The 26,826-nt window shown below is 36.6% G+C and overlaps 4 protein-coding genes across 5 annotated transcripts; 2 read left to right on the forward strand and 2 right to left on the reverse strand.

Moving 5' to 3' along the window:
• Positions 1–3,085: 3,085 nt before the first annotated feature.
• On the forward strand, positions 3,086–5,028 carry LOC125470736 (nacrein-like protein C1). Its single transcript, XM_048570222.1, has 3 exons — positions 3,086–3,215; positions 4,048–4,090; positions 4,800–5,028. The coding sequence occupies exons 1-3, from the start codon at positions 3,086–3,088 to the stop codon at positions 5,026–5,028; spliced, it is 402 nt and encodes a 133-aa protein (XP_048426179.1).
• A 1,371-nt stretch (positions 5,029–6,399) lies between these two features.
• LOC103945557 (crossover junction endonuclease MUS81) lies at positions 6,400–14,534 on the forward strand. Of its 2 annotated transcripts, none has more exons than XM_009356144.3 (15): positions 6,400–6,747; positions 7,194–7,282; positions 7,374–7,452; positions 7,557–7,643; positions 7,741–7,866; positions 8,517–8,748; positions 9,387–9,516; positions 9,613–9,740; positions 9,917–10,065; positions 10,595–10,652; positions 11,368–11,526; positions 12,083–12,162; positions 12,935–13,172; positions 13,609–13,695; positions 14,306–14,534. In XM_009356144.3, exons 1-15 carry the CDS (start codon positions 6,548–6,550, stop codon positions 14,408–14,410), a joined length of 1,947 nt encoding a protein of 648 aa, XP_009354419.2. In that variant the 5' UTR covers positions 6,400–6,547; the 3' UTR covers positions 14,411–14,534. The 2 variants fall into 2 exon arrangements, with proteins under 2 accessions (XP_009354419.2, XP_009354418.2); XM_009356143.3 differs by having other exon boundaries at positions 6,401–6,747; positions 9,312–9,516.
• Positions 14,535–15,733: 1,199 nt separating this feature from the next.
• Positions 15,734–17,139, reverse strand: LOC125470737 (putative disease resistance protein At3g14460). Its single transcript, XM_048570223.1, has 2 exons — positions 16,669–17,139; positions 15,734–16,297 (listed from the first exon to the last, which is right to left on the reverse strand). Exons 1-2 carry the CDS (start codon positions 17,137–17,139, stop codon positions 15,734–15,736), a joined length of 1,035 nt encoding a protein of 344 aa, XP_048426180.1.
• Positions 17,140–22,768: 5,629 nt separating this feature from the next.
• On the reverse strand, positions 22,769–24,965 carry LOC103945558 (cytochrome P450 86B1). Its single transcript, XM_009356145.3, has 2 exons — positions 23,476–24,965; positions 22,769–23,333 (listed from the first exon to the last, which is right to left on the reverse strand). The coding sequence occupies exons 1-2, from the start codon at positions 24,724–24,726 to the stop codon at positions 22,950–22,952; spliced, it is 1,635 nt and encodes a 544-aa protein (XP_009354420.1). The 5' UTR covers positions 24,727–24,965; the 3' UTR covers positions 22,769–22,949.
• Between the last annotated feature and the right edge of the window lie 1,861 nt (positions 24,966–26,826).

Genomic DNA, 26,826 nt, shown 5'->3' on the forward strand with positions numbered 1-26,826 from the left:
TTTATGTGTAAAACTTTTGGCTCTTATCTATAAAATCCTACTATTTGCGTTTGCGTTCAAAAAACAATGTAGAAGGTTGAAGTGAATAATTTTGAGGCTTTGATTCATTATGGTGCAGGTGTTGAGGTAGTTGTACTGTGCATTACGAAATCAAGGGAAGTTCTAAATTACCAGGCCTTCATGAATGATATTTTAGGTGTGGAAGACTTAAACTTTGGAATGTTTATTTTAGGTGTGGAAGACTTGAACTTTGATGTGTATTTTAAGTTTGGACATTTGAAAGATTTGAACTTTGATATTTATTTAACTTTGGACTTTGGAAGACTTGATTATAATTGGACTTTGAATTGAATATTTATTTTCATTGTCTTTGATGATTCTATTAGAAATTTGGAATGCTTATTTTGACGATTATGTTCAAATGGGACTTTGATTTTATTTATACTCCTTTGGAAGATGTATTACTGACCCAAACAGTAATTTTGGTTTGGTTTTCGATTTTGGCAAAAAAAACCGAGCCAAACGGAGCCAAACCCACCCTACCTCTAAGACTTAGTTAGCTGAATTTTCTATGGCATATGAGGGATTTCGGGCAGTTCTGACATTTCCACAAATAAATGTAGGAGATTATTTCTGATTGTGTAATAAGTACCCTAACTAGTTTCAACTTCTCTACTTATGCCATACTATCATCTATGCTTTGAACACTTGTGTTTTATGGGTTCTTCTCACTACTACACACTCTCTACTTTAGATTCAATAAATGATAGCTTTGGTTTAAATTTATCCATATTTTTATGCTTTACTTTCCATTTTGGTTACGTCACATTCGGGTGTCAACTAGCATGCCTCGACTCTGGTCGGGGTGTGTTAGTTTGGTGTCAGAGCATAGGTTTGGTAGTCCTGCATTCCCCGCATGTGTTATAGATCCTAATAATTTTTTATCTCTTATGTCAAAATCATGCCACGTCGTAGAGCGCCACCTGTCCCTTATGAGACAAACTTTCCTGATTTTGGGCAACTCGGTAAGGCTATTTGTCACATTCCAGACCGGCTCCGCCGTAGCATGATATTATCCGTTTTGAGTCATGCCTTAACGGTTTTATTTCTAGGAACTCACGAACAACTTCCCAGTGGGTCACCCATCATGGGATTGCTCTAGCCCTAACTCACTTAACTTTGAAGTTCCCACGGAATTCGAAGCCAGTGAGTCCCCAAAAGACTTCGTGCTATATGGAGGTGAGCATGTACATATAAGGCACATCACCCCCTCTCTGTTGGTCGACGTGGGATGTTACACTATTGTCAGCGCTATTCAGTCAACATTTCATCCTCCCCAAAAGACTACCTTAGAAACCATGTCCCATCTTCAGATAAATAATTTCTTTGGCAATGAAGGACCCGAGAAGTTCGAGGAATGGATTGACCATGTTGAAAAGACTTTTCGCATTATGTAGTGACAAGGGAATCTTCTAGCCGAGCGATGGGTCAAAATAGCGACTTGGTTCTTTCGTCTGGGAACGGAATCATGATAGGCTCACGAGTCACGCCCGTTGTTTGCTTAGGATGCCATGAGCTGGGATGTTTTCAGGCGCTTATTTGAGGCCAAATTCACACCTCCTGAATACCAAGATCGAAAGAGAGACGAATTCATAGAATTGAAGCAGGGTAAAATGTTAGCCATATAGTATCACTGAAGGTTCACTGATTTATCTTGATATAATCCAGTTATCGCTGAGAATCCCAGAGAGATGCTTCGTCAGTTTAAGAAGAGGACTCATAAATGACTACGTTATTTGGCGGCTTTTACTCCATGCTCCACCTACCAAGAATTCTTTGAGATTCTGCTTCGTGTTGAAGATTCTAAGAATAACCGTGATGATGAAGAGAATAATAGTAATACTTAGAAGAATAATAACATGGGGCAGTCATCCTTTGGTTCTCCAAAGACTCAGCATTTTAAGAGAAGCGGTAATAGTTATGAATCATCTAGTGGTGGTTTAAGTTCCAATACACCTCGAAGGGGCAGGAAAATCCACTGACAGTTCCTGTTTTTAGAATCAAAGGAACCCCAACAATTCTGATGCGCAATTTTTCCACAGGTGCAATAATTGTCACTGCGGTGAATGTAAGAGAAGAAGTAGTAGATGCTACACATGCGGTTAGATAGGGCATAAATCTAATCAATGCCCTCAGAATCAGAAAAATCAGCCTTCTACACTACTACATATAGTTCATTTATAATAGATTCTAGGACCTGGTACTTACCAGCAGACAGGTTATGGTGGTGTTTTCCATTACTAGGGCAACATAACCCAGTATTCGGGAGGAGCGTATCAGTACCCACCTGATATTCCATATTGCCAGGGTGGCTATCAGCAGTACCAGGGGGTTATACACCATACCAGGGTGGTGGAGCATAGTGGTATGCTAGAGGACAGTACCAAACTCTTAATGTAACTTCTAGCAGTGGCAGCTTGGGTAGGCAGACTAATCAAAACAATCAGGGTCGAAGTAATCAAGGACGCGGCAATCAGAATTAGGCGAATAGAGGTCGTGGAGGCAGACATCAAGTGTAGGGTCACATCAACAACATCACCATTGTTGATGCTCAGACTAATCCCGACTTGATCATGGGTACGTTGAATGTTCTTGGCCACTTTGCTAGAATTTTAATTGACTCGGGTGCTACTCATTCGGTTATTTCCCATATGTTTGCTCAAATGACTCAACCTCACCCTACTCCCCCTCGATTATGATTTGGAGTTCTTGATGCCTAAAGGTGAAATTTGTTATGTTAGTTGGGAGTACCGAGGATGTCCCGTTCTTATCAAGGACATAGTAATGCCAGCTAATCTTGTTCCCTTAGACATCGTTGACTTCGATGTTATCTTGGGCATGGATTGGTTAGATTACAATTATGCCATGTTGTTGTAGCCAGAAAATTGTTACTTTCCATCGACCAAGCATGCTTATTGTAACTTTTGTCGGCGAACATAGTGGTATGAAACACAGAGTTATCTCTACCATAAGGGCGAAATGGATGTTGAGGAAGGGTTGTCAACACTACTTAGCTCATGTAATGATGACTGAGGAGACTCTTGCTCATGTGGAAGATGTTCGGGTAGTCAGACATTTTCCTAATGTTTTTTCTGACGATTTACCTGGCCTACCATCGGATCGTGAAATGGAGTTCACCATCGACCTAATTCCAGGTACATACCTTATTTCTCTAACTCCTTATCGTATGGCTCATGCGGAGTTGAGGGAATTAAAAAATCAATTGCAAGAACTTATTGATAAGGGGTTTATTCAGTCGAGCACTTCCTCTTGGGGAGCTCCAGTCTTGTTTTTTTAGAAAGAAAGATGAAACATTGAGGCTATGTATCGATTACAGACAGCTGAATTGGGTGATAATTAAAAACCATTATCTGTTGCCTTGAATCGATGATCTTTTTGATCAGTTTCGTGATGCTTGCGTTTTCTCAAAAATTGATCTAAGTTCTGGTTATTATCAACTAAAGATTAGAAGTGATCATGTTCCAAAAATAGCCTTCCGAACTTGATATGGTCATTATGAGTTTCTTGTGATGCCATTCGGGTTAACTAATGCTCCAGTAGCTTTTATAGACCTGATGAATAGGGTTTTTCGTCCGTATCTTGACAGGTTCGTAATTGTCTTCATCGATGACATTTTGGTGTATTTTAAGAGCGAGGCTGACCATGCTAGACACTTATGTCTGGTTTTGAAGAAGCTAAGGGAGAATCAATTGTAAATGCTAGTTCTGGCTGGTTCATGTGTCATTCTTGGGACATGTGATATCAACTCAGAGTGTTTTGATTAATTTTATGCCTATCATGCCATGTTTAATATAATTTTAAAAATGCCATTATATTGTTGAGATTTATATATTGTCAAGGCGTGTTCATATACATTATACTTGCTCATCATGCATGCTTGCACCGGTGTAGTACTCGCCTGGGCCTGGGCCAGGCTTCACTTGTATGTTCACATCGCATAACATGTTCACCTTGGATCCATTGTAGGTGCCAATCCTGTCATACAAGTTGCAATAGGCAACTCCAACTCGTATGTGATGCGCCTAGCGCCAGTCTTCATGTGATTGTAATATTAAAAGCGTATATTATGATTACACCCAATCTTGTTCATGTCAAAATCCCTTTGCATGAACTCGTGTGTAAGCATAGATTGATGAACACTTGATTTACTTATGCTACAGTTGAGATATTATGATTGACGTATTTTTGGAATTAGTGTTGATTTACACTTGATTTCATACTTATATGCAGTATGATTTTCTGGAAACTATACGTGTTTTATGGCGAGGGGTTTGTATGTTCAGAAAATAAATGTGTTTTATAACTTTTGTTTTTGCCTACTACCTTCTGTTTTTCGCCCCTCCAGAACTTAGCTAGCTGAATTCTCTGTGGCGTACGAGGGATTTCGGGCGGTTCTGACATTTCCACAAATGAATGTAGGAGATTATTTCCGGTTGTGTAATAAGTACCTTAACTAGTTTCAACTTCTCTACTTTTGTTGTACTGTCATCTATACTCTGAACACTTGTGTTTTATGGGTTCTTCCCACTACTGCGCAATCTTTACTTTAGATTTAATAAATGTTAGCTTTAGTTTAAATTTATCCATATTTTTATGTTTCACTTTCCTTTTTGGTTATGTCACCTTTGAGTGTTGGCCAGCATGCCTCGACTCTGGTCGGGGTGAGTCATAATGTAAAGTGATATAATCATAAATAATGACAAAAATGGACATAGTAGTGTGGGCGGTGATAACGGCAGTGGTGGTGATTGTAGTGCTATTGGCGATAACAATGACAATGATGCTGGTGTTGATGAAGGCAATGATATAAGGTTGGTTGTTGCAGTCGTAGGTGGTGGTAATGACTATGGTTGCAATGGCAGTGACAGTAGTAATGGTAGTGGCTGTGGGGCTGACGGTGGTGGTGGTGATAACAAGAATAATTGTAAAGGTATAGTGGTGATGTGAATAGTGGGGTGTGGTGGTTGATGCACAAATGTTATAATGGTGGTAGTGGTGGTGGTGGTTGTGGTGAAGGCGGGGGCGGTGATGATAATAAAAGTTGTGGTAATGGGAATTGTCGTGGCATGTGGTGGTGATGGTAGTGGTAGTGACGATTGGTGGCGGTGGCAATGTAAAGTTAGTGGTTTTAGTGATAGGTGGTGACAATTACTTTGTTTTTTAAGGAAAAAATTTATGTAGAATGATAAATAATGTCCTTTTGTCGTTTTTAAAAATTAATGAGGGTATTACATGAATTAAAAATAGTTATTGAAGACTCCCTGCTTTTTATAAAAACAGCTTGTAAAAGTAATTCATAGATGTTATTTGGAGGTCATTGCTTTAAAAATAAGGAAAACTAATAAAAAAATCTTGAAAACTTTGAGTTTTAACGATAATGACAAAATAAAGGATAAAGTAAATAGTACCAGGATTGACTTTTTAGTGTAAAAATGTGGTTTTTCGTTAAAGTGAATAGTACTATGAGCTTTTCGTTAAAATTTCCTTAAAAATAAGATATTTTAATTTTATCAAACAATTTTTTTATTGATTAACTTTGAAATGAAACAACATTTGTCCAAAAAAAAAAAAAAAAACTTTAAAATGAAACAACTTTTGGTAAAAAACCTATACCAAACGGGGCTTAATGTAAATATATCTTTTGTTTTAGACCCTTTTTAACATATTTGAATGACTAATCTCACGCCATGCCATTGATAAGCCCTTTTTTTTTTTTTTTGTTTTTTTGGTCCTACCATTAGTCAAACAGTTTACTTGTCAGAACATATAAGGTTCATTCTTTCCTCATTGTGGATTCATATTCCTATAAATACATTGCTTGGTTAGGCTAGTGGTCTCTCACATGTGAGATCAAAATGTTGTACAAATCTATAGGGGTGGTTCGTATGGGTTCCCAAACCAAATTTTTTCGGGACACAAATTTGAAGATCAATCCCGAACCAAAATTTATGTATTCCCAATTTTCAAGATTTTCGAAATGTTTGTGGTATTTCGGGATGGATCAAGACTGCATTTTGAGTTTTAGATTTTTAGCTTGAAATTTGAGATTTTTAGGCTGTGAGCTAAAATTTGGACTTTCAGACTAAAATTTTGTTGCCCAGTTTTATCTCAAGTCAAATTGACATTTCAAAGTTCCAAATCTAACATAAAATAGTTTTTTATGAACAAATTTTCGAATTAACAAACAAAATAATTATTATCTTGTGATTTAAAACCTTTAGTAAATTGAGTATTTTACTAAATTACCATTCTTCCTTATAATCTATTGATTTAATAGAGGGGCTAAAATGGGAAAATATGCTTGTGCTCCGAAATCTGGAAAGTGGACTTGCGACACGCCAACTCATGAATTTTAATTTCAATTTGGAACTCCCTCCTTAGTCCCTACTCCGTACTCGTTTATCTTCTTCGACGCCCAACCTTTTCCTCCTCACTGAAAATTGAAAATCCCCAAATCCCCAAATCAATGGAGCGGCAGAAGCGCACGGTGGTTTGCCCGGAGAACGAAGAGCTTGCGACTTACATGCTGAGCAAGTGGCAGGAAATGGCCGATCAAAAGCCCAAGGGCATTTCCGAGAACATCGAAATGACTCTTTCCAAGGCTTACGCCAACCTCTGCAAATCCAAGAACCCTATTAAAACGCTCAAAGATTTTTCCCAAATCAAGTGAGTTTTCGAGAAAGTTAGCATTTTTTTCGGTAATTAGCGTTGAATTCTGATCATTCTTGGAGTGCAAGATTGTCACTTGTGGGGGTTTGAAAACTTAATTAATCGAAGGATTGTTTGTTATGTTTGTGGGCAATGTGGGACGTTAAAGTTTGAATTTTTCTTTGAGTTGTTTGAATATTATAGTTTTTTTCTAATTTTGTTCACTTTGCCATGTTATACTGGTTGCAGTCCAAGTTTAGTTTATTGTTTTCTTCTAGGAGTTTAGATGATTTTGTGGAATAAGAAGACACCTTCACACCGGAAGCTTAATGATGAATTTGAGATATTACTGCTTATCTTGATAGACAAAACAACGTCTTTATGATTTGAAAACCTGTTGAGGGGTTTGCCATTTCATGTTTCGATTTCTTGGCAAGATGTGAACTGTTCATATTTTAGTGCAGGGGCATCGGGAAGTGGATTTTGAAGCTTATGAAAGGATTTTTTGATACTGCTTCAGACAATTCTGAACCAGAAGACATAACTAAAAAGGGTACTTTTATAATTCATTGGCTTTAGATTCTGGTTATATGATATACATGTTAAATTCATTGCTTTTTTTCTCAAATGTGTGTGTATTTTAGGTAAGAGAACCAAAGGAAGCAGACGTTATGTTCCACAAAAGAATTCTGTAGCATATGCATTGTTGATCACACTTTACAGGTAAACTGAAATTGTGCTTAACTAAGTATGCACTTACATTATTTGTAATTGAATGTGTTTTGTCAAATTTTGGAAGTAGGAGTTAATGATAAGTTTTTCGTCAGGGGAACTGAAAATGGGAATGAATTTATGCGTAAACAGGAGCTTATTGATGCTGCTGAAGCAAGTGGACTTTCTCGTGTGCCAATCTTGTATGATGTTGATTGATTATATTAGTTCTCTAAATTTTTTTGTCATTTTTGTTTAATACGGATGCATGTGATGTTCTTATACCTGGTTTGTTTTTAGGCCAGAGAAGGGAAAGGGAAAACCTGGACACTTTGCAACTTCTGCAAGGGAATGGTATAGTGGATGGTCCTGCATGACGACATTAATAAACAAGGGACTGGTTGTGAAATCAAGTAACCCAGCAAAGTATGGCTTTTGCTTCTTCTTCTTTTTTTTTTTTTTTTTTGTTGTTGTTGTTGATTTGCTGTGTTAGTTACTTTATGCTAAGAAGGATTTGTTTAATTATCTTATACTTTTTTTTTTCTGCCGCAGCGCTTATAAATTTAAATGGCAATTTAGCTAACCTATTCCCTCTTATTTCTATATGAAAACATTTTACATAGCTTAGGAACAGGAATAAGTTATCACATTGTCTTTGTGAAAGTTGAATTACTGACAAAATCATTTCACCATTAAAAATAATATAGTAGGAGAGATCTACTTTGATGCGAAGGATGATTTACTTTTAGACTAGGATATGGGGTTATTAGAATAAATATTGAGTTGTGGTACCTAAGTCTTTTCTGTTTAACAGAAGCATGTATCTCTGCTGGAATATGGAAAAACATTTGGTTTTAGGTAAATTTCATCTGATAAGAGGCTTAAGAAAATGTACGATTCTTAGCCCTGGAACTTTTGTGTCATATGGCTAGTTTCAAGATGATTTAGTACTTGCCTGTACCAAAAATCATGTGTTATTGCGCGCAATTCTTGTAAAATTAGACCTATAAATTTCAAGTTGCACTTGTATTGCATTTGTACCTATTAGCAGATGTGTAATGCTGTAGAAACTGTAGGTACATGCTTACTCCAGAAGGTAAGGTAACTGCAAGTGAATGTCTCGTGAGGTCTGGTATGGAAAAACCTGTAGGAAAGACTTCTCATTCCACCGGGCTTTCTGGAAATGGGGACGATATTTCACATCAGGAGCTTGCTCATCATGACTCAGCCACTGTGGCGACATTGGTCTCCACTAATTTGAGTCCAAAGGAGAAATCCTTTGATATTCCACAGGAATACCTTGACAAGGTGTATATCCATCTAGCTTTTAATTTTTAAATTGAATTGTGGATTGGGAAAAATAACCAGTTTACATCTTCATAATTTTGTTTTTATTTCAAAACATCATCCTTTCCAAGATTTATCTTTTAATTAAAGCGTGCATTGTAGTTGCTGAAGTCGGATGATACTGTTCCTATGATTGATTGTCTTTCTCCGCGGTATCCCCTCATGTCATGGATTGCGGTTTCCCTTGCTTATAAACTGATATTGATATTATATTTGCAATACGAGATTTTGTTTTGGCCAACACCTGTATCCTGAATGGAATTTGACTTTTACACACTTCACCTATCTTCCAAATTGTTCATGGAGATATTTCGGGGCAGAAAACCAAAGTTGAGAAGGTCCAAGATCCATTGATGTTCTTGTACGCAAATAAATATGAGATTTCTTCAGTTGAACTATAAGGAAGCATATGAATATTACATTCTTTTTGCATCCTCTGGTCATAGTACTTTGAAGTATAAGTTCTAATTACTTGGTTTGTCTAGGTCAAAATTCTATCTTTATTAATTGTCTTGTTTCTGTAGTATATGTGCATGGGGTATTCTAGAGAACAAATTGTTCGAGCTTTTACTGAAGTTTCGGAAACTTCCAATGACAAGGAAATGTCTTCACTATGGCCATCTGTTCTGTGTCGTCTTCGAGAAGATGAAGTTTATGGTTTGCATTTGAAGTCTCAAACTTTGAGGGAAGATCTTTGTCCAGCACCAGTCACTCATGCGGTTGCGAATGGTAAGCTTGCTTTATATGCTTCTAAGTGATAGAGCATGCTGAAATTCTCCTAAACTATCTAAACCCCGTCTTATAAAGCTTACTATAATTACTCAGGTCACAGAGAATTTGTAGTGAGTGAGAATAGACTGGCCAAATTTTCTCTCAATGGTGGACATGTGCCAAAAATTAATTCGGATGAGTCATTACCAAAATATTTTACACTTAGAGCTTGTTCTTCAACGGTATGTGACATGTGAACTTAGTTAAATTAGGATGATAATGTTAATTTGTGGCTACATCTTGCATATCTGACTGATACATATGGAACATACTGAGTACTGTATAAAAGGGAGAGTCATGGTATTTAAACCACCTGCCCTACCTGTGTTTCCCCTCATTGACTTGTTGACTTTATTAGAGTCATTCTGTGCCAAAGTCATGTTCGAATGGATTGGAAGCAAGTTCGAGTGTTTTATCTATACCACCGCTAAGCTTTGGTGACAGATTTGAGGATGCATATGAAGTAATCTTGGTACTGGATGATCGGGAGCAATTTGCCACTCAGGGGTCAGTAACTTATGATTTTGACATCTGCCATATATGCAGTTTTCTTTTAAATGATGAAACTAGTTAAAGATACTTGTTATTCTGTCTTGAATCTTGATGAAAAGAGTTTTGAATAAATCACTATCTGGGAAGTTCTATAGGAATCCTATTCTTCGTCCCATAGATACGGGAAGTTCTATAGTAATCCAATTCTATAGGAATCCTATTGTTAGTCAGCCTTGAATCCTATCAAATTCTAGAAATAACTTTCAGAATATATTAGAGTCTATCCTTATCTGTCTGTGTCCATGACTCCATATCCGAAATTTTATTTTACGTGTTTCCATGTCTCTGTCTTGATGTAACTTGTGTCTCTAGTATGTGCTCATCCCAATGGATTCTTGGTATATTTTTTTCCTCTGTGTTCACTGTTAGTGTTTTTTTTTGTTGGTCGAACTGGTAGTGTTCAGTTGTTCACTTATATTCAGTGTCCATTGTCTTTGCTGGTGTTTATAATTACTATGATTAATTTTATACATTGTGGTTTTAGATCGCGATCTAGGAGACTTATCGAGAACGTTCGTACTCAATTCAAAATAAAAATAGAGGTGAGTTCTTGTAGTCTTTATCTGTTAGTTCCTCTAATGGTTTTTTCGTACAATTTTTGGGAGTCTGCACTGTTCTGTATCATTCTTTATTGGTTTCACATATCATTCTGTATCATTTATTTGTATAGTGCTTTACTTATTTTGCTGCTTCATGATTGCGGTCAGCTAGAACTTTAAATACAATCATGAAATCTTTGTTGTATAATGCTTATTTTACGGGCTGGTTTTCTAATTAATGGTCCATTGATTTTTGTCCTTTAGGAAAGTATTTAGTTGTAGAGTTGTCAATACACTCAATACTATTATTGCCACTTAATTTTTACAGGAATTTATCTTCGTTTTGCTTAAAACCTTTCAGTTCACAGACTACCTGCATCAAGGCTATGCCACAACACAGTTTCCCAGGAGTTAGAATTTACAGTATGTAGTTTTGGATACTGTGACAGTATTGCAGTTGGGGCATGGTTTGGTATTTTTCCCCAATCTGCTATTAAGAAAGCCACCGGTTTTGGATTTCCTTTCCCTATCTATGTATCACTCAACTCAGTTTGTCTCTTCAGTAAGTCGTCTAGAATAAAGCTGTGATTTATAATCGTTATTTGACAATTTAAATAATCTAGTCGTACTAACTTAAGAGGTACTTGTCTGTATTGTTTCTGCAGTATCTTCTCCTTCATTTGATGCAAACTGTAATTAGTAAATGAATCTTCTACAGGTTAGGAGGTTACCAGTTGGAGATGCAATCTGGATAGCTCGTCATAAACAACTCGAGAGTGAATATGTACTTGATTTTATTGTTGAGAGGAAGAATGTTGATGATTTGCGCTGTTCAATCAGAGATAATCGTTACAGGGATCAGAAATTGAGACTTTTGGTATTGATTCTTATTCAAAAGATTAGATGTTTTATCTTTATCGTTATGTGTAATTTTGGTTTCTATTATACTTTGGATGCATTTTGGTTTGCAGTTGTTGCAAAATTATTCTTGTTATGTGACCATTTTATTGTGGAAACTTGGTGTTTTCTCTGAGTTTACCTTTAGCATTTATTATCAACTGAAGTGTTATAGGATGAATAGGAGACTTGAGTTGAAATACTGAATTAACTTTCCCACAAAGAAAGATTGACAATTAAAAACATATTACTATTAGTTAATTCTTCTTATTGTTTTTCTCCCCTTACATATGGATATTATAAGTTCAACTTGACATGTTTGTCCCTTATTGGAATTTTTTAACATTTACCCATGCTCAATGCAGTGATTTGGTGCCTGGCAATTTTAGTTCAGATGTTTTACATGCATTGGTTAAGTACATGAGAAATTTTGTCTGCTTCTAGTGTGACCTTTTACATGCAGTTTTGGATTTACTGTGAAACTATTTTTGTTTACGTTATTCTGACATGTTGGTCCTTTAATTGCATATTGTCAGAGGTGTGGACTCAAGAAACTGATATATCTTGTGGAAGGTGATCCAAATACTTCTGAAGCAGCAGAAAGCGTTAAAACAGCGTAAGCATTCTTGTAAATATTTTTAAAAGCTACATCTATCACCAGTACCACTTGACTATAAATAATTCTATTCAATTCAATCATTACCGTGATAAATAACTCTGGTAATGATTTGATATCAACGTTCTGTTTCACTATGACAGCATCACCAAGTATTTTCTTTGCTTTTAGGACCACAACCCGTCATGGTTTTTCCCTTGGGTATTGTTCAGCAGCACACAGCGTTTTAGCAGACCTAGAATTAAACATTTCCATCCCAAACGAGTACCTAAACCAAACCCCACGTGCTACACTTGTGAAACACTAATTTCCAACCTTAAGCGATCAACTAGGCTTCCAAAAGAATGTTGAACATCAAACTTCTGTTTTCTTATAAATCTGTAATCATATTGAAAATTTACTTGCATCATCCCTATAGTTTGAGTTGCCGTCTTGTTGAAGTGGAATTATTATTGAAGGCTAAGTTAAATGCTAGCTGGTTGTTTAGAACATATGATTGCTTTTTACTGATAAGGGTCATGTAAGGATTTAGTAATTCAATAGGTTTTACATGTCAAACTCTAAATAAGAATGCTGCATATCTTTGCTTCTTACTTGAAGATTGAACATCAACCCACATGTTCTAGGATCCTTTCTTTTCAGTTTCAATTTTGATTTCATGTTTTTTAAATTTAGTATCCATGATTATCTATAGCTCAAATCCCATTGTGATATAGTAATCCTAGTGATGTCAAAATGTATATATTATTCTCTGAATTCTCATCTTGTGCAGCTGTTTCACAACTGAGATTTTGGAGGGATTTGACGTCCAGAGAACCATTGGCTTGGCTGATACATTGAAGAAGTATGTTTATCTTACTCAAGCAATAGCTCAGTATTACAAATCAAAGTTCTCCGAGGAACAACGCAAACATGCTGGGGTTTGTCCTCCTTTTGAAGAATTTATTAGAAGGTGCCAAGACTTGGATAAAATGACAGTCAGCGACGTTTTTGCAGTTCAGCTCATGCAGGTATGCATGAATTTGAAAGATAGGATTACCATCCCTTGTTTGACAGTCACTGATGCCTTGTCTATCATCTCTCAGTGTAGCAAACTATGGTTCCTTTAATAAACATGGTTTGAGGAAATTAATTTCAATGCTTTACCTTTTTGTTTTAATTATTTTTTTTTGTTTTAGATTAAACGTGTATATATAGGATTATAGAACTATTAAGTAAAAGGTGTGTTTCTGCGGAGGTATATGTAAAAAAATTCCAGTTCTAGTAGAGCATAAAAACGCCATTAATAAAAGTACGTCCATGGCTAATTCGTTTAAAAATGGGAACATTGCTCTTAAGATGTTTCTGAGTCAGTATATGATACGGTTTGTTTATGCTTAGTTTTGAGGACTAAGATAGTGAGATTATGGTGAAAAACTCTACATAAATCATACCTCATATGTGCAGGTCCCACAGGTAACTGAGGAAGTCGCCATAGCTGTTCTGGATATGTACCCGACACTTTTATCTCTTGCTCGTGCCTACTCTTTACTTGTAAGTCCTCCATCCTTGGGTTGGAATTTAATGCATTAGTTTACCCTTGGAGAATTTGAAAATATCAAGCCTACTGTGTTATAAGAAGAGATGTGTACGTGTTATAATCTTCCAGCCTAGCTCCACTAGTTTTAATTTTTCTGAGATCTCCTTTTAACTTAAATATTTTTTGGTTAAAAAAATACAAACTATTCTTAGAGACGAATGTGCTTAAGAGTATAAATCAACTCTAAGTTGCTCTTAACCATTTTAAATCCTTAGTGATGAAGTTGATGTTTGGCTGACTTCAATTTCAACTGCGTATCTTGATTGTTTTCTATGATATAACATTAGTACAGAAGAGTCAAGAGTGCATTCGTGTGAGAAATTCGCACCCTATTTCTTTCTATGACATGAGTTTGTTCTTAGTACAGCTGTTCGACCAGTGCTAGTTGTGGTGGAATTTCTATGTGATTAGCTTATCTAATTGCGTTGATCTATTTACCTGAATAATCTTTTAATTTTTAACTTGTTTAATTAATTTCTGCTCTGTCATTGCATTGATCAAGCGAAGCTGTTTTTTGCACTTTGGTTGTACTCACTACAGTTTAACCGACATTTTGTTAACTAGGAGGGTGATGTACGTGCACAAGAGGAGATGCTTAGAACACAGAGTAACAATGCCGTCAATGCAAGCGCTAGTAAGAATATCTTTCAATTGGTTTGGGGCGAATGATCGTTGTGTATCTTCAATTGTGAGAGGAAAAAAATTTGTTTGATTAGTGATTTTGTGTTCTACTACTCTTGCAGCGTAAATAAGACGGACAGTTGATCGTTATAAAATAGCTAGCTTGCTTGTATTATTTCGAGTTGAATGTTGGTTTATTTCTGTTGCATTGATAGGAAAGGCAGTGTTCTGCACAATCCCTGCAACCCAGTCGTGGTAGTGTTTCGACTGTGTTTTTAAACTGCAACCGTGTAAGGCGAAGAAGTTTATGTCCCATAAAGCGTAACGTTTTAAGAACCGTTGTAATGCATAATATTGGGCAACAAAGCCAACCGTTCGGCAAGATTAACAAATTCAAATCTGCAAAACAAACACCAGAAAATAACATAACAAAACAAATCGTACTTCGATCAAGATTTAGCGATATAGCGTACCCATCAACGCTAGTGTACACCTGTGTTCAATAAGCTTATGATGTCTGCGAGTGCTGCGAAATGAATGTGGTATGAAATGAAAGAAAAAAGGTTGGTTGAATTACAATATCTGCACGAACTCTAACAGAAAAATATAAAGAGAATCCTTAAATTCCTGTTTTTCTACGTTCAATCATCTGTACTGGCATATTCAGGTGATGCCTCTGAGGAGAAGCATTTGCATTCAAAACTTTCAATCACTTGAGTGTTGATGCAAATGGACTAACTTGAATCGACATCAAGAAACAAATGCCAGAACACTGATGCTTTTGCAGGTACCAGAGCAAAATAATCCATGAACATAAGTAATTCCTGATCAGTGAACAGCACAGTAAGAACAAGCTTGCAGCATTTATAAAGATACGTTTTTCAACGAAACAGAATACTTAGAAACAAAGATTTTTCGATGATGAATCCTTCGTATGGGAGACTTCCTCTAAGAAGTAGTGAGCACATGTGAGGCACAAGGTAGACAACAAATATTTTGTTGTTCCGATGATAACTGTACTAAGCTTGTTCATGTTATAGTCATACAATTTCAAGCAAAGGAACTAAGAATTTTCAGATTCCCTACTAATATTAAACCATTCATGGATTTCAAATAACATATTGTGGAAGAAGTACCTGAGAGAGAGTTGATCAGTTTATGAAATTGAGGAGCCATCAACGCATACACGAGTGATGTGAGAAATCTTCGGCCAATCTTCCCCTATCTCTCTCTGGCACCTTTGTGTCAGCAAAGGGCATTCATTGATCTCCAGAAGAGAAAGACATATGAAACCCTTCTTCTGACAGGCACTGCAGCTTATTACACTTATCAACGAACAATTCTTGAATAGCGGTGGGGTTCTGGAAACCCTTAAGAGTCCAGGATCTCAAGATTTGGACTATTGTTGATGTAGAGAGTAGTCAGAACTGTGGGCAGAAGGCTGTCCTCCGGAAATGGTACAACGTCTTCACATTCTTCAAAGCTGATACCAAAGCATATGAGAGAGATGAGCCTATCCAGACCCCAGTGCATGCGGTTGGCAATGAGTTTCTTGCATCCAAAGATACGCAGCATATCCAAATTTGGAGGTAGTCCCCCTTCAGGAAATGACTCAAGTTCAGGATAATAGTTTAGGGTTACAGCCCGAAGAGATGAGAGCCTGGTGCACATATGTTCTGGCAATGACCTCAGTTTGTTGCATTCATATATAATAAGCTCTATCAAGTTGGGGGCGTACAGTCCTCCTTTGGGAAAAGATACAAAATTTGGGCACTTATGTATTTTCAAGATACCGAGGAACAAGAATGTCGGGCTATCAGAAACATGTGAATAAGTAAGGGATTCCAGATTCAAACAGTCATATAACTTGAGCTCTTTAACCCTTGGGAAGTAGTCCAGCGGAATGGACTTGGTTGAATCACAGCTACTCTTTATCTTCAATGTTCCAAGGAATGCATAGCTAGCAGTTATTTAGCTGAGATAATTTCCGACAGTACTTTATTTTGAGAACACTTAAAGCATAGGCCAGACCATCATTAGACGGTGTCTCCAAAATAACTTGAGAGTTTGGAAGTGAACCCAGAAGTTGCTCGCGTCTCCTTACTTCAAGTGTAGCCAAGGATGGAAGATAATCAGGTAATTTCTCAGTTAGCTTGGGACAATTTTCCAGATAAAGCTGACAAAGATGAGGAAAAGCTCCGTCTTCTTGGCTATTTCCGAAATGAGACCACTCTTGCCACCCCAACATATCTTTGAAGTATAAAATTGATGAGATCTAAATGGCCTAGCAACAGAAATATCATTACCACAAAACTCAGCACCTCTATATCTTTCTGTAAATCATCGGTATCAGATCCCCATGTCAAAGCTAGTTCGTTAAGGTGCTTATCTCTCATATTGGCTTCAAAAGCATCCACAGAATTCACAATATTATGAAGCCCTGAAATAGAAAGTGTACCTGCTATCTGAAGCTCTTTCAACTCTTTAATGTCAGATGCAGTTTGTTTGCCTACGACAAAGTCACTTAATGTGTGGAGATCCTTCAACATATCCATATGTGGTGGCATCTCTTTTACCTTAGTGCTTCTAACATCAAGATGATGCAAGTTGATGAGCCTCGCCAAGTTGATCGGAAACTGAGCAAGTGCATAACAGTTGGACAAGAGCAACGTTTGTAAATTATGCAAAGTACATATCGTTTCAGGTAACTTTTCAACTCCACCATATGACAAGTCTATATACCTTAGATGTTTCAAATTCCCAATCCAATTAGGCATCTCCTTGTTGTCACAATGAGATAGAGACAGCACTCTCAAAGAATACAGTGTTTGGAACAGATCATGAGGTACCTTGTAGGATAGGAACAAACTCCATGGTGATGAAGGTTTTATTGCTAGGAAGGTTACTTGGCTTCGCTTAGAGCTTCAAACTTTTCAAAACCAGAAATATCCACTTTTGCAGTCGCAGGAACGCCTCCAAGTCCTTGGACAAATGAGACAAAATTCACAGCATAAGAGAAATGACGAGTCTTGCTTGAAATGTTCTTGAGCGAGCCACTATCACGCATCCTACAACAAAATTCTCCTGATACAAACTTCGCTAAATCATTTATCAGGTCATTCATGGTGAAAAGCGATTGGTTGTCCCCTGAATGCTCAAAAAATGACCTTGGTATTAAATCATCAAAGTACACAACTCCAACTTCTTCCATCATTTGCTTTCTTTGGGGTGACAAAAGGCCTTCAGCCATCCACAACAAAATTAGTTCTAATTTTCCGAATTTGTTATCTTTGGGAAAAATCAAACAATAGAAAAAACATCGTTTTAGATGTGAAGGAAGATGATGATAACTCAATCTCAAAACCGGAAGAATGGTATTCTCATCTTGCAATTCCCATATTTCACTCTTCAATATTTCATCCCACTCCTCGTAAATTTGTTCAGTGCGCCACAAACCTCCAAGAGACTTTGCAGCTAAAGGAAGACCTTTACACTTTGATGAGTCCATATTATACCATATATTTTACCCTAATCTTAGTATTAATTTATTAGTTATTTTGGTAGAATTTTGATACTTTTTTATATATTTTCAATATAGGATATTCGACTTCCTTTGGAGCACAAAGTGATCAAACAGATGAATTTTGGAGTAATTCCAATTGGAGGATATTCGTGTGCCTTTCAAGATGATTGTATCAAAATTCCATATTTTTTTACCAAGCCGTTTGACCGTGGCAATGAAATAAAGGCCAGCGCGCAGCTTTCCCAGATTGACGTTTCTAGACATTTTAAGTATTTTGGAGGTCAAGATGGTGTATTTTGAGGAAGATTCCTTCTGAGAATTTGTAGAGGACGTCTTCAGCTTTAAAAGGAGACCTTTGGAGACCAAACCGGAGTTGATTTGGTCAGTCAAAAGTGTGATTTCCTGAGAACTCCGAATTCTAGTTCAAATAGGAAACTTTTTATTTTCTATTTTATCATTTAATTATGTTTCCTAATTTTATTCTAAGACCTTTTCAAGGCAGGGTTTTATTTTCTAGTAGTATAGTATAAATAAGGCTTGTTAGCCATTAGGGTTCTTTACGCAACATAAGGGGGGAGAACGCAATACTTTGGCTTTAGAAAGCCTTGACGATTCAAGTTTATTTTCAAGGTGTTTTCTATCCATATTGTTAATAATATTTTATTTTATGGTTGTTAGTAACTAGTTTCGTTTGCTAGGGCGAGGCCATGATCCTTAACAAGAATATGTAGTATCTTTTTAATTTTTTTATGAATTTATGCATGCAAGTTTTGGATTGTTAATCATTGTGCTTTAAACTATCTATTTGTCTTAGTGATTTGCGACCATTAGGATATTTAGAAAAGTAATTTGATGCAATTTTGGCGGAGGTTGTCCCTGAAATTGGCAATGACTTCTAGTGGTTAATATGTGTAACTTCTTAGGATGGACGACATGCCTTAAGGGTTGTATGGTTTTTCAAAAGGTTTTCACAAAACTTAATGAGTCTTGCATGTTCACATTCAATCTGGATACCACGGACAGCCTTGCTTGAGCTGCTATACTACTACAACCTTGTACTCTTGTAAGTATTTTTAAGTATTTTTATCCCTACTTTTATAGGTAGTAAAATCTCTATCAAGAAATTTAATTATTTCGCTACTGATTTCTTCTAGAGTTGGATGCACAGCTGAGTTTATACTGCTGAAGGCATGTTTGGCAAATAACACCCGCAATCTTTGTCAGATATTTGGTTGCTGTGACAGTACCCATCATTGATTCAACACGTTGGTCACGTGTAGTCACAATGATCTTACTTCCGTGTGCAACAGACTCAAAAGAACTCCGCAACGCATCCCAGTGCATATAATTCAAGTACCACACATCATATGGTGATATTAGACTCTCCTAATGGCCATGGGTTTTACTAACCTGCCATGTCCATATGCCACACAACTAACGTAGTTGAAAAGATTAAATTGTTCATACCACATCAACATAATTAACGGCTTTCTTAACTTATTTGACAGATTATGATAAAGTGAGACATTCAGGAAGAGTGCCATTGTTAAAGTGAGACAATATAGAGTGCAGGGTTAAAATGTGACACAAAAGATGAGTGCAGATGATAAAGTGAGGATAATATAGAGTGTAAAGAGTAAAATAAGAATTATTGAAAAATACATGTGTTATAGCTAAAACTAATATTTTTTTGTAAGTATGCCCTTGACCTTTGGGTCGTTGCTAGGAGTAATTTTCAAACGAATTGGATTCGCTCGGAACGTTTCAAATTTGTATATTTTTTTTAATAAATGATATTATCTACATTAAAGGAGAGATGATGTGCTTAGCCTCACAATAAGCTAGCAATAATATGATTCAAATTTGCCTTTAGCGAGAATCAAACTTAAGACCTCTCACTTACAAGGTGAAGAGGAATACCACCAGACTTAAGTGGCAAATTATATCAGATTGATTCACAAATTTCAAATTCAAAATTTTAGGAATTTTCAGAATCATAGTAATCTCTAAAATTTCAGAATATAATTCGAAAGTTCATATATTTTATAGGGTTTTTAATATTCTCAAATTTTTTCATACATGCAATTTATTACTTTTTCGTACTATTCAGTATATCTTTATGTTTTGTTTTTTTCAAATGATAGACTTTGTTAGATTAGGTGTTAGATTAGCGACCTACGATGTCATGCAAGAGCTTAACATATTTCCACCATTGTGGTAAAGGGCCACTTGCATTTAGTATATCTTTATATATAAATTCAATTAATTTTTTAGTATACTAGTATGCTTATCCCTTTTAATATATGTATGCTTGATATATTACAATGAACAAAAAGGTTTTCAAAACTAACAATGAACAAAATGTATCCAAAATTAGCAATAAAATGTAGACGCTTTACAGCAGTGGCTGAAAGCAATAATGTATGCACCTTGGTGCATGTTCGATCGATCCCCACCAATCCGTCTCTCCCTTAACATTTAACAATTTAATCTACTAACGCTATCATGTGTCACAAAAAGAAAAAAAAAAAAAAAAAAAGACATAGTCCATCATAAAATACATAATTTGAGTAAATAATTGTTAGAAATCGTTATATTTCGAAAAAAAAAAGAATTCATGGGAATAAGTTCAGAAAAATTTGGATTGGAATTCTTGGAATCTCTAAATTCATTCTAATTTTAAAGGAAAATTTTCACATTCGAAATTTTTGGGTTCGAATTCGGAAACTTTATTATCGAAATCAAAAACACCTTCAAACTTGCACCTCTAGCTGGTGCACTTGTTATTTTTTAATTTGTACTCATGAACACAAAAACAACTTTTTCGATTTTATTTTCTTTAATAATTGGTATAGCGCCACACAACACACACATGTTAGAATATGAGCATGAGTATGAATATGTGGATTAAGTTATTTGACTCAAGTTTGGATAGGAAGTCTTATTGAGAATGAATTTGTAATCCATGTTATACTGAGACACTATATTGGTTGTCTACATGGATTTTAATAGGGGAGTCCTTATAGAACTTGGCAAAGATTATGTTGTATATATAGTGGCCAAATTTTAAAAAAAAAAAAAAAGAAAAAAAAAAGAAAAAAAATAGTGGCCTCTGCTCTCACAGTTTATACGCTCTATTTTTGGACTAAGACCTATTATTAGTTAAGAGCAAAATGATTACTGGAGAGAAAAGAAGGTGCACTGCTACTTTGCTGCAGAAATTGAACATGGCTGCTTCCTCAAATTCATCTGCAGGTAAGTCTTTCTTTATGTGTTAAAGGGTTTATGAACATGGATTTGTATTTGAAGTACTGTGATTCATATTGCATGTTTCTAGTGATATGTTTATGTTAACAACACACCCCACCTCTCTCCCAGTGTTTTTCTCTTATAAAGATGTCTAAGTAACTTTGAGTTTGTAGTACCGAGATATCTTGATAGATCGAGGAAGCAAAAATATAGGTTATTTTATTTATCAACCTCGAAGAACAATAGATAAGGGCGCGCAATTTGATAATAAGGGTAGAGGATGAGTGGTGGGAAGGATGTGCAGAAATGCACATGGAATACACAACATGAAAATAAAAACCAAAAAGTCAAAACAGTTTCGAGTAGGTTTTCTTTCATTTTGTATGTCATTGTATGTTTGTTTCTGCATCTTCCCACACCCCCTCCACATTCTTCACTTCAGTCATCCATCTACTTTCTCTCTAATTTAATAATAAAAACTAAAAAAATATTAAAAAAATAAAATAGTAATCAAACCGACACTAAAAATCCAGAAAATCCAGCTGCATGCATGCAATAATGAAGGGACAAGATTTTGGAGATCACGAACTGCTCCACCAAATATCTCTTTTGTAGTATCCGAGCTACGGAGCTAGGATTACGTTCAAATTGAATGGTAAAGAGTGAATGCAGCTGACGCAGCTCGCGTGGAAGTCGAACAAAGTCTCGCACTTTTTATGCAGTCGTGGGGCAAACTATACAGCAGCTAGCAAAGCAAGTGCCTGGGTTCGTATCAATGATTGAAACAAATTCCGGCCAGCATATGGTTGAGGAAGAAGATGACATAAATGCTAAGCGAAATCTTTCTTCGTTTGGAACTTAACAGTTATCTACGAATGATTAGATACCAGACTACTACTCATTTTCCAATATGCTTAGTTTAATGCTTAGCGGACTCTTTTTAATATCCACGTATGCCCATATTGACACGTGGCACCCAGTGATTGTTCATGTGGACGCCATGTCACGGGTTAACGACTGTTTTAGTAGATAACTTAACGGATGTATAAAAATGTCCTAGAATTATGACTTTAGTTACTAGATTAACTTAATGCATGAAATGTTGAAAACCAAAAAACTTCAAGATATTAAACTGAAATTAACCCAAAAATTTTGTAGCGAAGAACAACCTATCCGACAAATATTTTGACAGCAATAATGCCGTTGCTGACAAGTTATTTGGCCGCAAAGTTATCTTGGTGACAGACACAGTTTGACGCCCAAGATTTGTTGACTGAAAATTGAGCCAACGAAATAATAATATTCGTCCGCAAAACTCTTATCCAACATGCTTTGTGTGATGAAAAGATCGGCAAATTTTTTTTTTCATTAGGAAAGACTCTTTGTTGACAAATTTTGACTTTTGTCAAAACTAATTTTGTTGGTAAAGTCAAAATTTGTTATAGTGGCTAGAAAGTGTTTGCTCAAGTGTCAAAATTAACAAGGGACACCAAGATATTTTAGAGGTGAAACAGGACCGACTGATAATTTAGACAGATGCCATAACTCTTAATTAATCGCTGTTGAAAGGATTTCTTACCAAACAATACACACCTTTGTCCAATATTTTGATCCATTCTGGACAAAACAAAAGATGAACGGTCTCACAATAATTCTGCTTTATATAGAAATTCAGTTCCTTTACGACTCCTCCAGGCTACAGAACTCCAAGACACTATTTATCTATAAACAGCAACAATGTCGCAATCGACGAAAACGAAAGGGAAAACACATCTCCAATATTAATATAATATAATTTCTAGTAAATTTTGGCGCTCAGCTTGCATGGTCACGTCTGTGGAGAGTGACCTGCAAGCCATGCTTCATGTACATGGTCAGTGCGAGCTTTGGCTCCACCCGATGATTTTCGACCACCTTCACATGGTATCGATAGATGATAGAGGCAGCAACAAACTTCATTTGATAATAAGCGAAATCTTTGCCCAAGCACAGGCGAGGACCGCCATTGAAAGCCGTAAATTTGTAGGCAGATTCACTCATGAAACGGCCATCTGAAGGTTGTAGCCATCTCTCAGGCTTGTACTCCCTACAGTCCTTTCCCCAAATCGCCTCCATTCTCCCCATGCTGTAAATTGAGTATATCACTCTCGTCCCCTTCTTCAGTATCGTTCCATCAGGAAATATGTCGTCTTCAACTGCCTACATGCAAATATAGTTCATGAGTATATAATTAGTTGATGAATATGTGATAAACAATATACATTTAAGTACTCGTAAACTAATCTAATAAAAAAGAAAAAGAACTAAAGTGCAGATTGCGAATTAATTGCATTGAACTTACCTGCTTGTGATCGAGTGGAACCGAAGGGTACAACCTTAGAGCCTCTGATATAGCTGCATGAAGATACTCCATCTTCTTTATATCTTCCGGCTTGAATACTGTTATTTCATCATTATTGTGATCCGATGATGATCTCGTACCCACAATGTTGCGTACTTCTTGAAGAATCTTGTGTTCCACCTCCGGATTGTGATGAAGCAGCCAGAAGAACCAGCTCAATGCCACGGATGACGTGTCTCTCCCCGCCAATATAAAGTTAACGCATATATCCCTCAAGAACTTTTCTGAAGACGCCTCTCCCTTCTCGTCTTTCAACCCCATAAACACCGTTAACAGGTCTGGTTTAATTTGCTTCTTCTCTGAATAAATCTCATCGTTACTATTAAGCAGTGAAGCTAGTTCTTTCTTTCTTGTCCGGATGACATCATCTGCGAATTCATCCACTTCTCTTATGGACATCTTAAGCTTCCTCTCTCCACCCAAGTTGAGGCACCTCATGGCCTTCCATACGCACGTGGGGATTACAAAGCGCATCAGCGTTCCCGTCGTTGCGTCCTCAAAAGCCTGAGCAAATGGTATGTTGGGTAAACCCCGCTGCAAGCAACCGGGATCGACCCCAAATGAGATCATGCAAATGTTGTCAAAAGTCAACCTCATAAGAATGTCTTGGAGGTCGATTTGGGTCGAATTTTTTATGGAGTCCTCCAAGACAGGTAACAACCGAGCGTAAACCAGCTCAAACAAGGAATCCACCGTCAGTTTCCGGAACTTGGCTGAGTGGAACTCAATGCTCGCCGTTTTCCTTTGGCACTGCCAATTCATACCGTCCGCGCTGAATATTCCATCCCCGAGAAAATCTCTAACGGTGTCTAGGAAATAAGGGCCTTTGGGGTAATTGGAGAACTTGGTCTTGAGAAGGTGCTCCAAGTTACGAGGGTCACAAGTGATGACTCCAAAGAGGCAGCTAAACCAAGGGCCTTTGAATCGAAACGTTCCGTTTTTGAGGCAAAGAGCTTCGGAGAGCCACTCATATGTGTTGTTTTGGAGACCAAGTACCGCCAGAGACAGAGAGGGGAACATGCCAAGCACTGGCCAAACTGGTATGCCATGTTGCTTCTTTTGCCTTAAGGTTTTTATGACTACAAAAACACAAAGAGCCAGAAAGAGCCCCAATATATGGACATGGTCGAGGAAAAAATGTTGCCGCGAAATTAAGTTTGCAGCAACAAAAGTCTCATCGTCGGAAGACATGAAAGAGCTGGGATTATTGGTAGCAGAGGAGGAGCAGTGATCGTATGGTTGGAATGAGAGGATCAGGGGTGTGATTTTCGATTTAACGTTGATTTCAGTAGCTCTGTTGGTGTTTTTGGAAATGGAAGGAAGAAGAAGATAAGCACAGCAATAGAGAGTACCTTACTGTTTTGTTTCACATTGGATTCGATTGCATCAGCTCACACAAATGCACACAAAGCATGAGTGGTGAGAATAAAAACAAGTAACCGTCACAACCTCACACGCTCAACATGCTTGAGCTTACTCACGTGCAGTTTGTAAATTTGGTTTATAGATTGGTCTACCTAGCATTATCTTTGTTTGAATAAGTGAGGATGATAAGGTTGAGAGAAAAAGATAGATAGAGATGCTGGAACTCTCCTTTTTTTTTTTTCGATGGAATAAATCCTAAAACGTCTTTTAGTTCTTTCTTAACACTGCTGGATGTATTATGTATGTCCTTGAAGCCAATAATGAGATCATATTCCTCAGTATTATACAGAAGGAAATTATATTTTCTCCTTCACACCCTTGTTTAATATTGTATTGTTTTATTTATTTATTCAATTTGATGAGCATAAATTAAAAGAGGCGTGTGAGGAGTTAAAAAGATGTGTGAAAATCATGTATAATACATGTACCTTCCCATAGCGGAAATGTACGTATCTTCACCATATAAATTCTATAATCAGAACCGTTTAATTTCTTAATCTTCATTTGAATGTCATTTCTATACAAAAATTTTGAATTGGAGATCATTTATGCGTCCGCATTTATTGAAAAAATCAACTGTATGAGTACTATGATGAACACTCTATTTATTTAAAACATTTGGATGACTAAACATCTTTGATTTGAATTATATTTTTGTAAAGATGGTTTTCAAATCAAGAGTAAGAAATAATTAGATTTTATTACGAAATTTATATTGTGAAAATATATCCGTAAGGGATAATATGTGTATTTCCATGTAGAAATGCAAACATTATAAATCAGCTCCATCCTTAATTAATGGATAAAAGATAAGCCAACAGGAGGTTGTCGCAATGATTAAGCTAGGATAATTAAACTAGCAGTAATAAAAGAAGCATAAATATATAATTTTGAACTGTTTATATTTTAGTATCTGTTGTGGTCTATTTTATCTGATGAGGGGAGAGAGGGCTGGCGGCAAGGAGAAGAGAGAGAGATGTGTTTGTAGAATTGTAGGGGAATGTGTGTATTGTAATCTCTCCTACACTATGCCTTTATTTATAGTAGTAAAGGGAGAGAAGATATTCCTTCATCCCCAAGGAATACAAGATACAATAGGAAAGGATAACTAGAATCAAATCCGATCTAGGATTTACACAATCATACTTAAACTAGGAATGTTTACAACACTCACCCTTGAGTGTGTAAATACTCAAGGTAGATTTAACATCATGCAAAAGTTGAGGAAGTCAACTCATCGGCACTGATTCCAAGGAACAACGCTTATTCTCAATAAGGTAGGAACTTGCATAACTAGTACGTCTCACTAAAAAAACCCTAAGGCTATGGCAAAAACCCGAGGAGGGACAAAATCCATAGTCTAAGGAAAAATGTATGAGAAATGCAAAATCAAAGAAACGTCTACAAGACGTCATTCAGGGATATGACCAACCTAAGGTAGGTGCCTCGTTAAAACTTAGGTAGCAAAAACCCAGTAGGAAAAATGTTCCTAATCGTAGGGGAAAAGAGTACATTAAGATCAAGCAAGTATCTACAGGATACTCCTCCTGAGTTTGACATGGTTCCAAAAGAGAAATAACAAAGTTACAACTCAGAAAGTTTACGCATACCAATTCCATGAACATGCTTCTGAAATGTCGTCTTCGGCAATGATTTGGTGAAGAGATCGGCCAGATTGTCTTGTGAACGGATTTGCGTGACCTCAATCTTCTGATACTCTTGTTGTTGATGTGTAAAGAAAAACTTTGGCACAATGTACCTGGTGTCGTCTTCTTTGATGTAACCATTCTTGAGCTGTTCGATGCATGCTGTGTTGTCTTCAAAAATCGTCGTCTGGGCATTAACGGAGGGATAAAGATTGCAGGA

This window comes from the organism of the source record quoted next, unplaced genomic scaffold, assembly GCF_019419815.1.
Source record: "Pyrus x bretschneideri cultivar Hongxiangsu unplaced genomic scaffold, Pyrus_bretschneideri_v1 Contig52, whole genome shotgun sequence".
Lineage (NCBI taxonomy): Eukaryota > Viridiplantae > Streptophyta > Magnoliopsida > Rosales > Rosaceae > Pyrus > Pyrus x bretschneideri.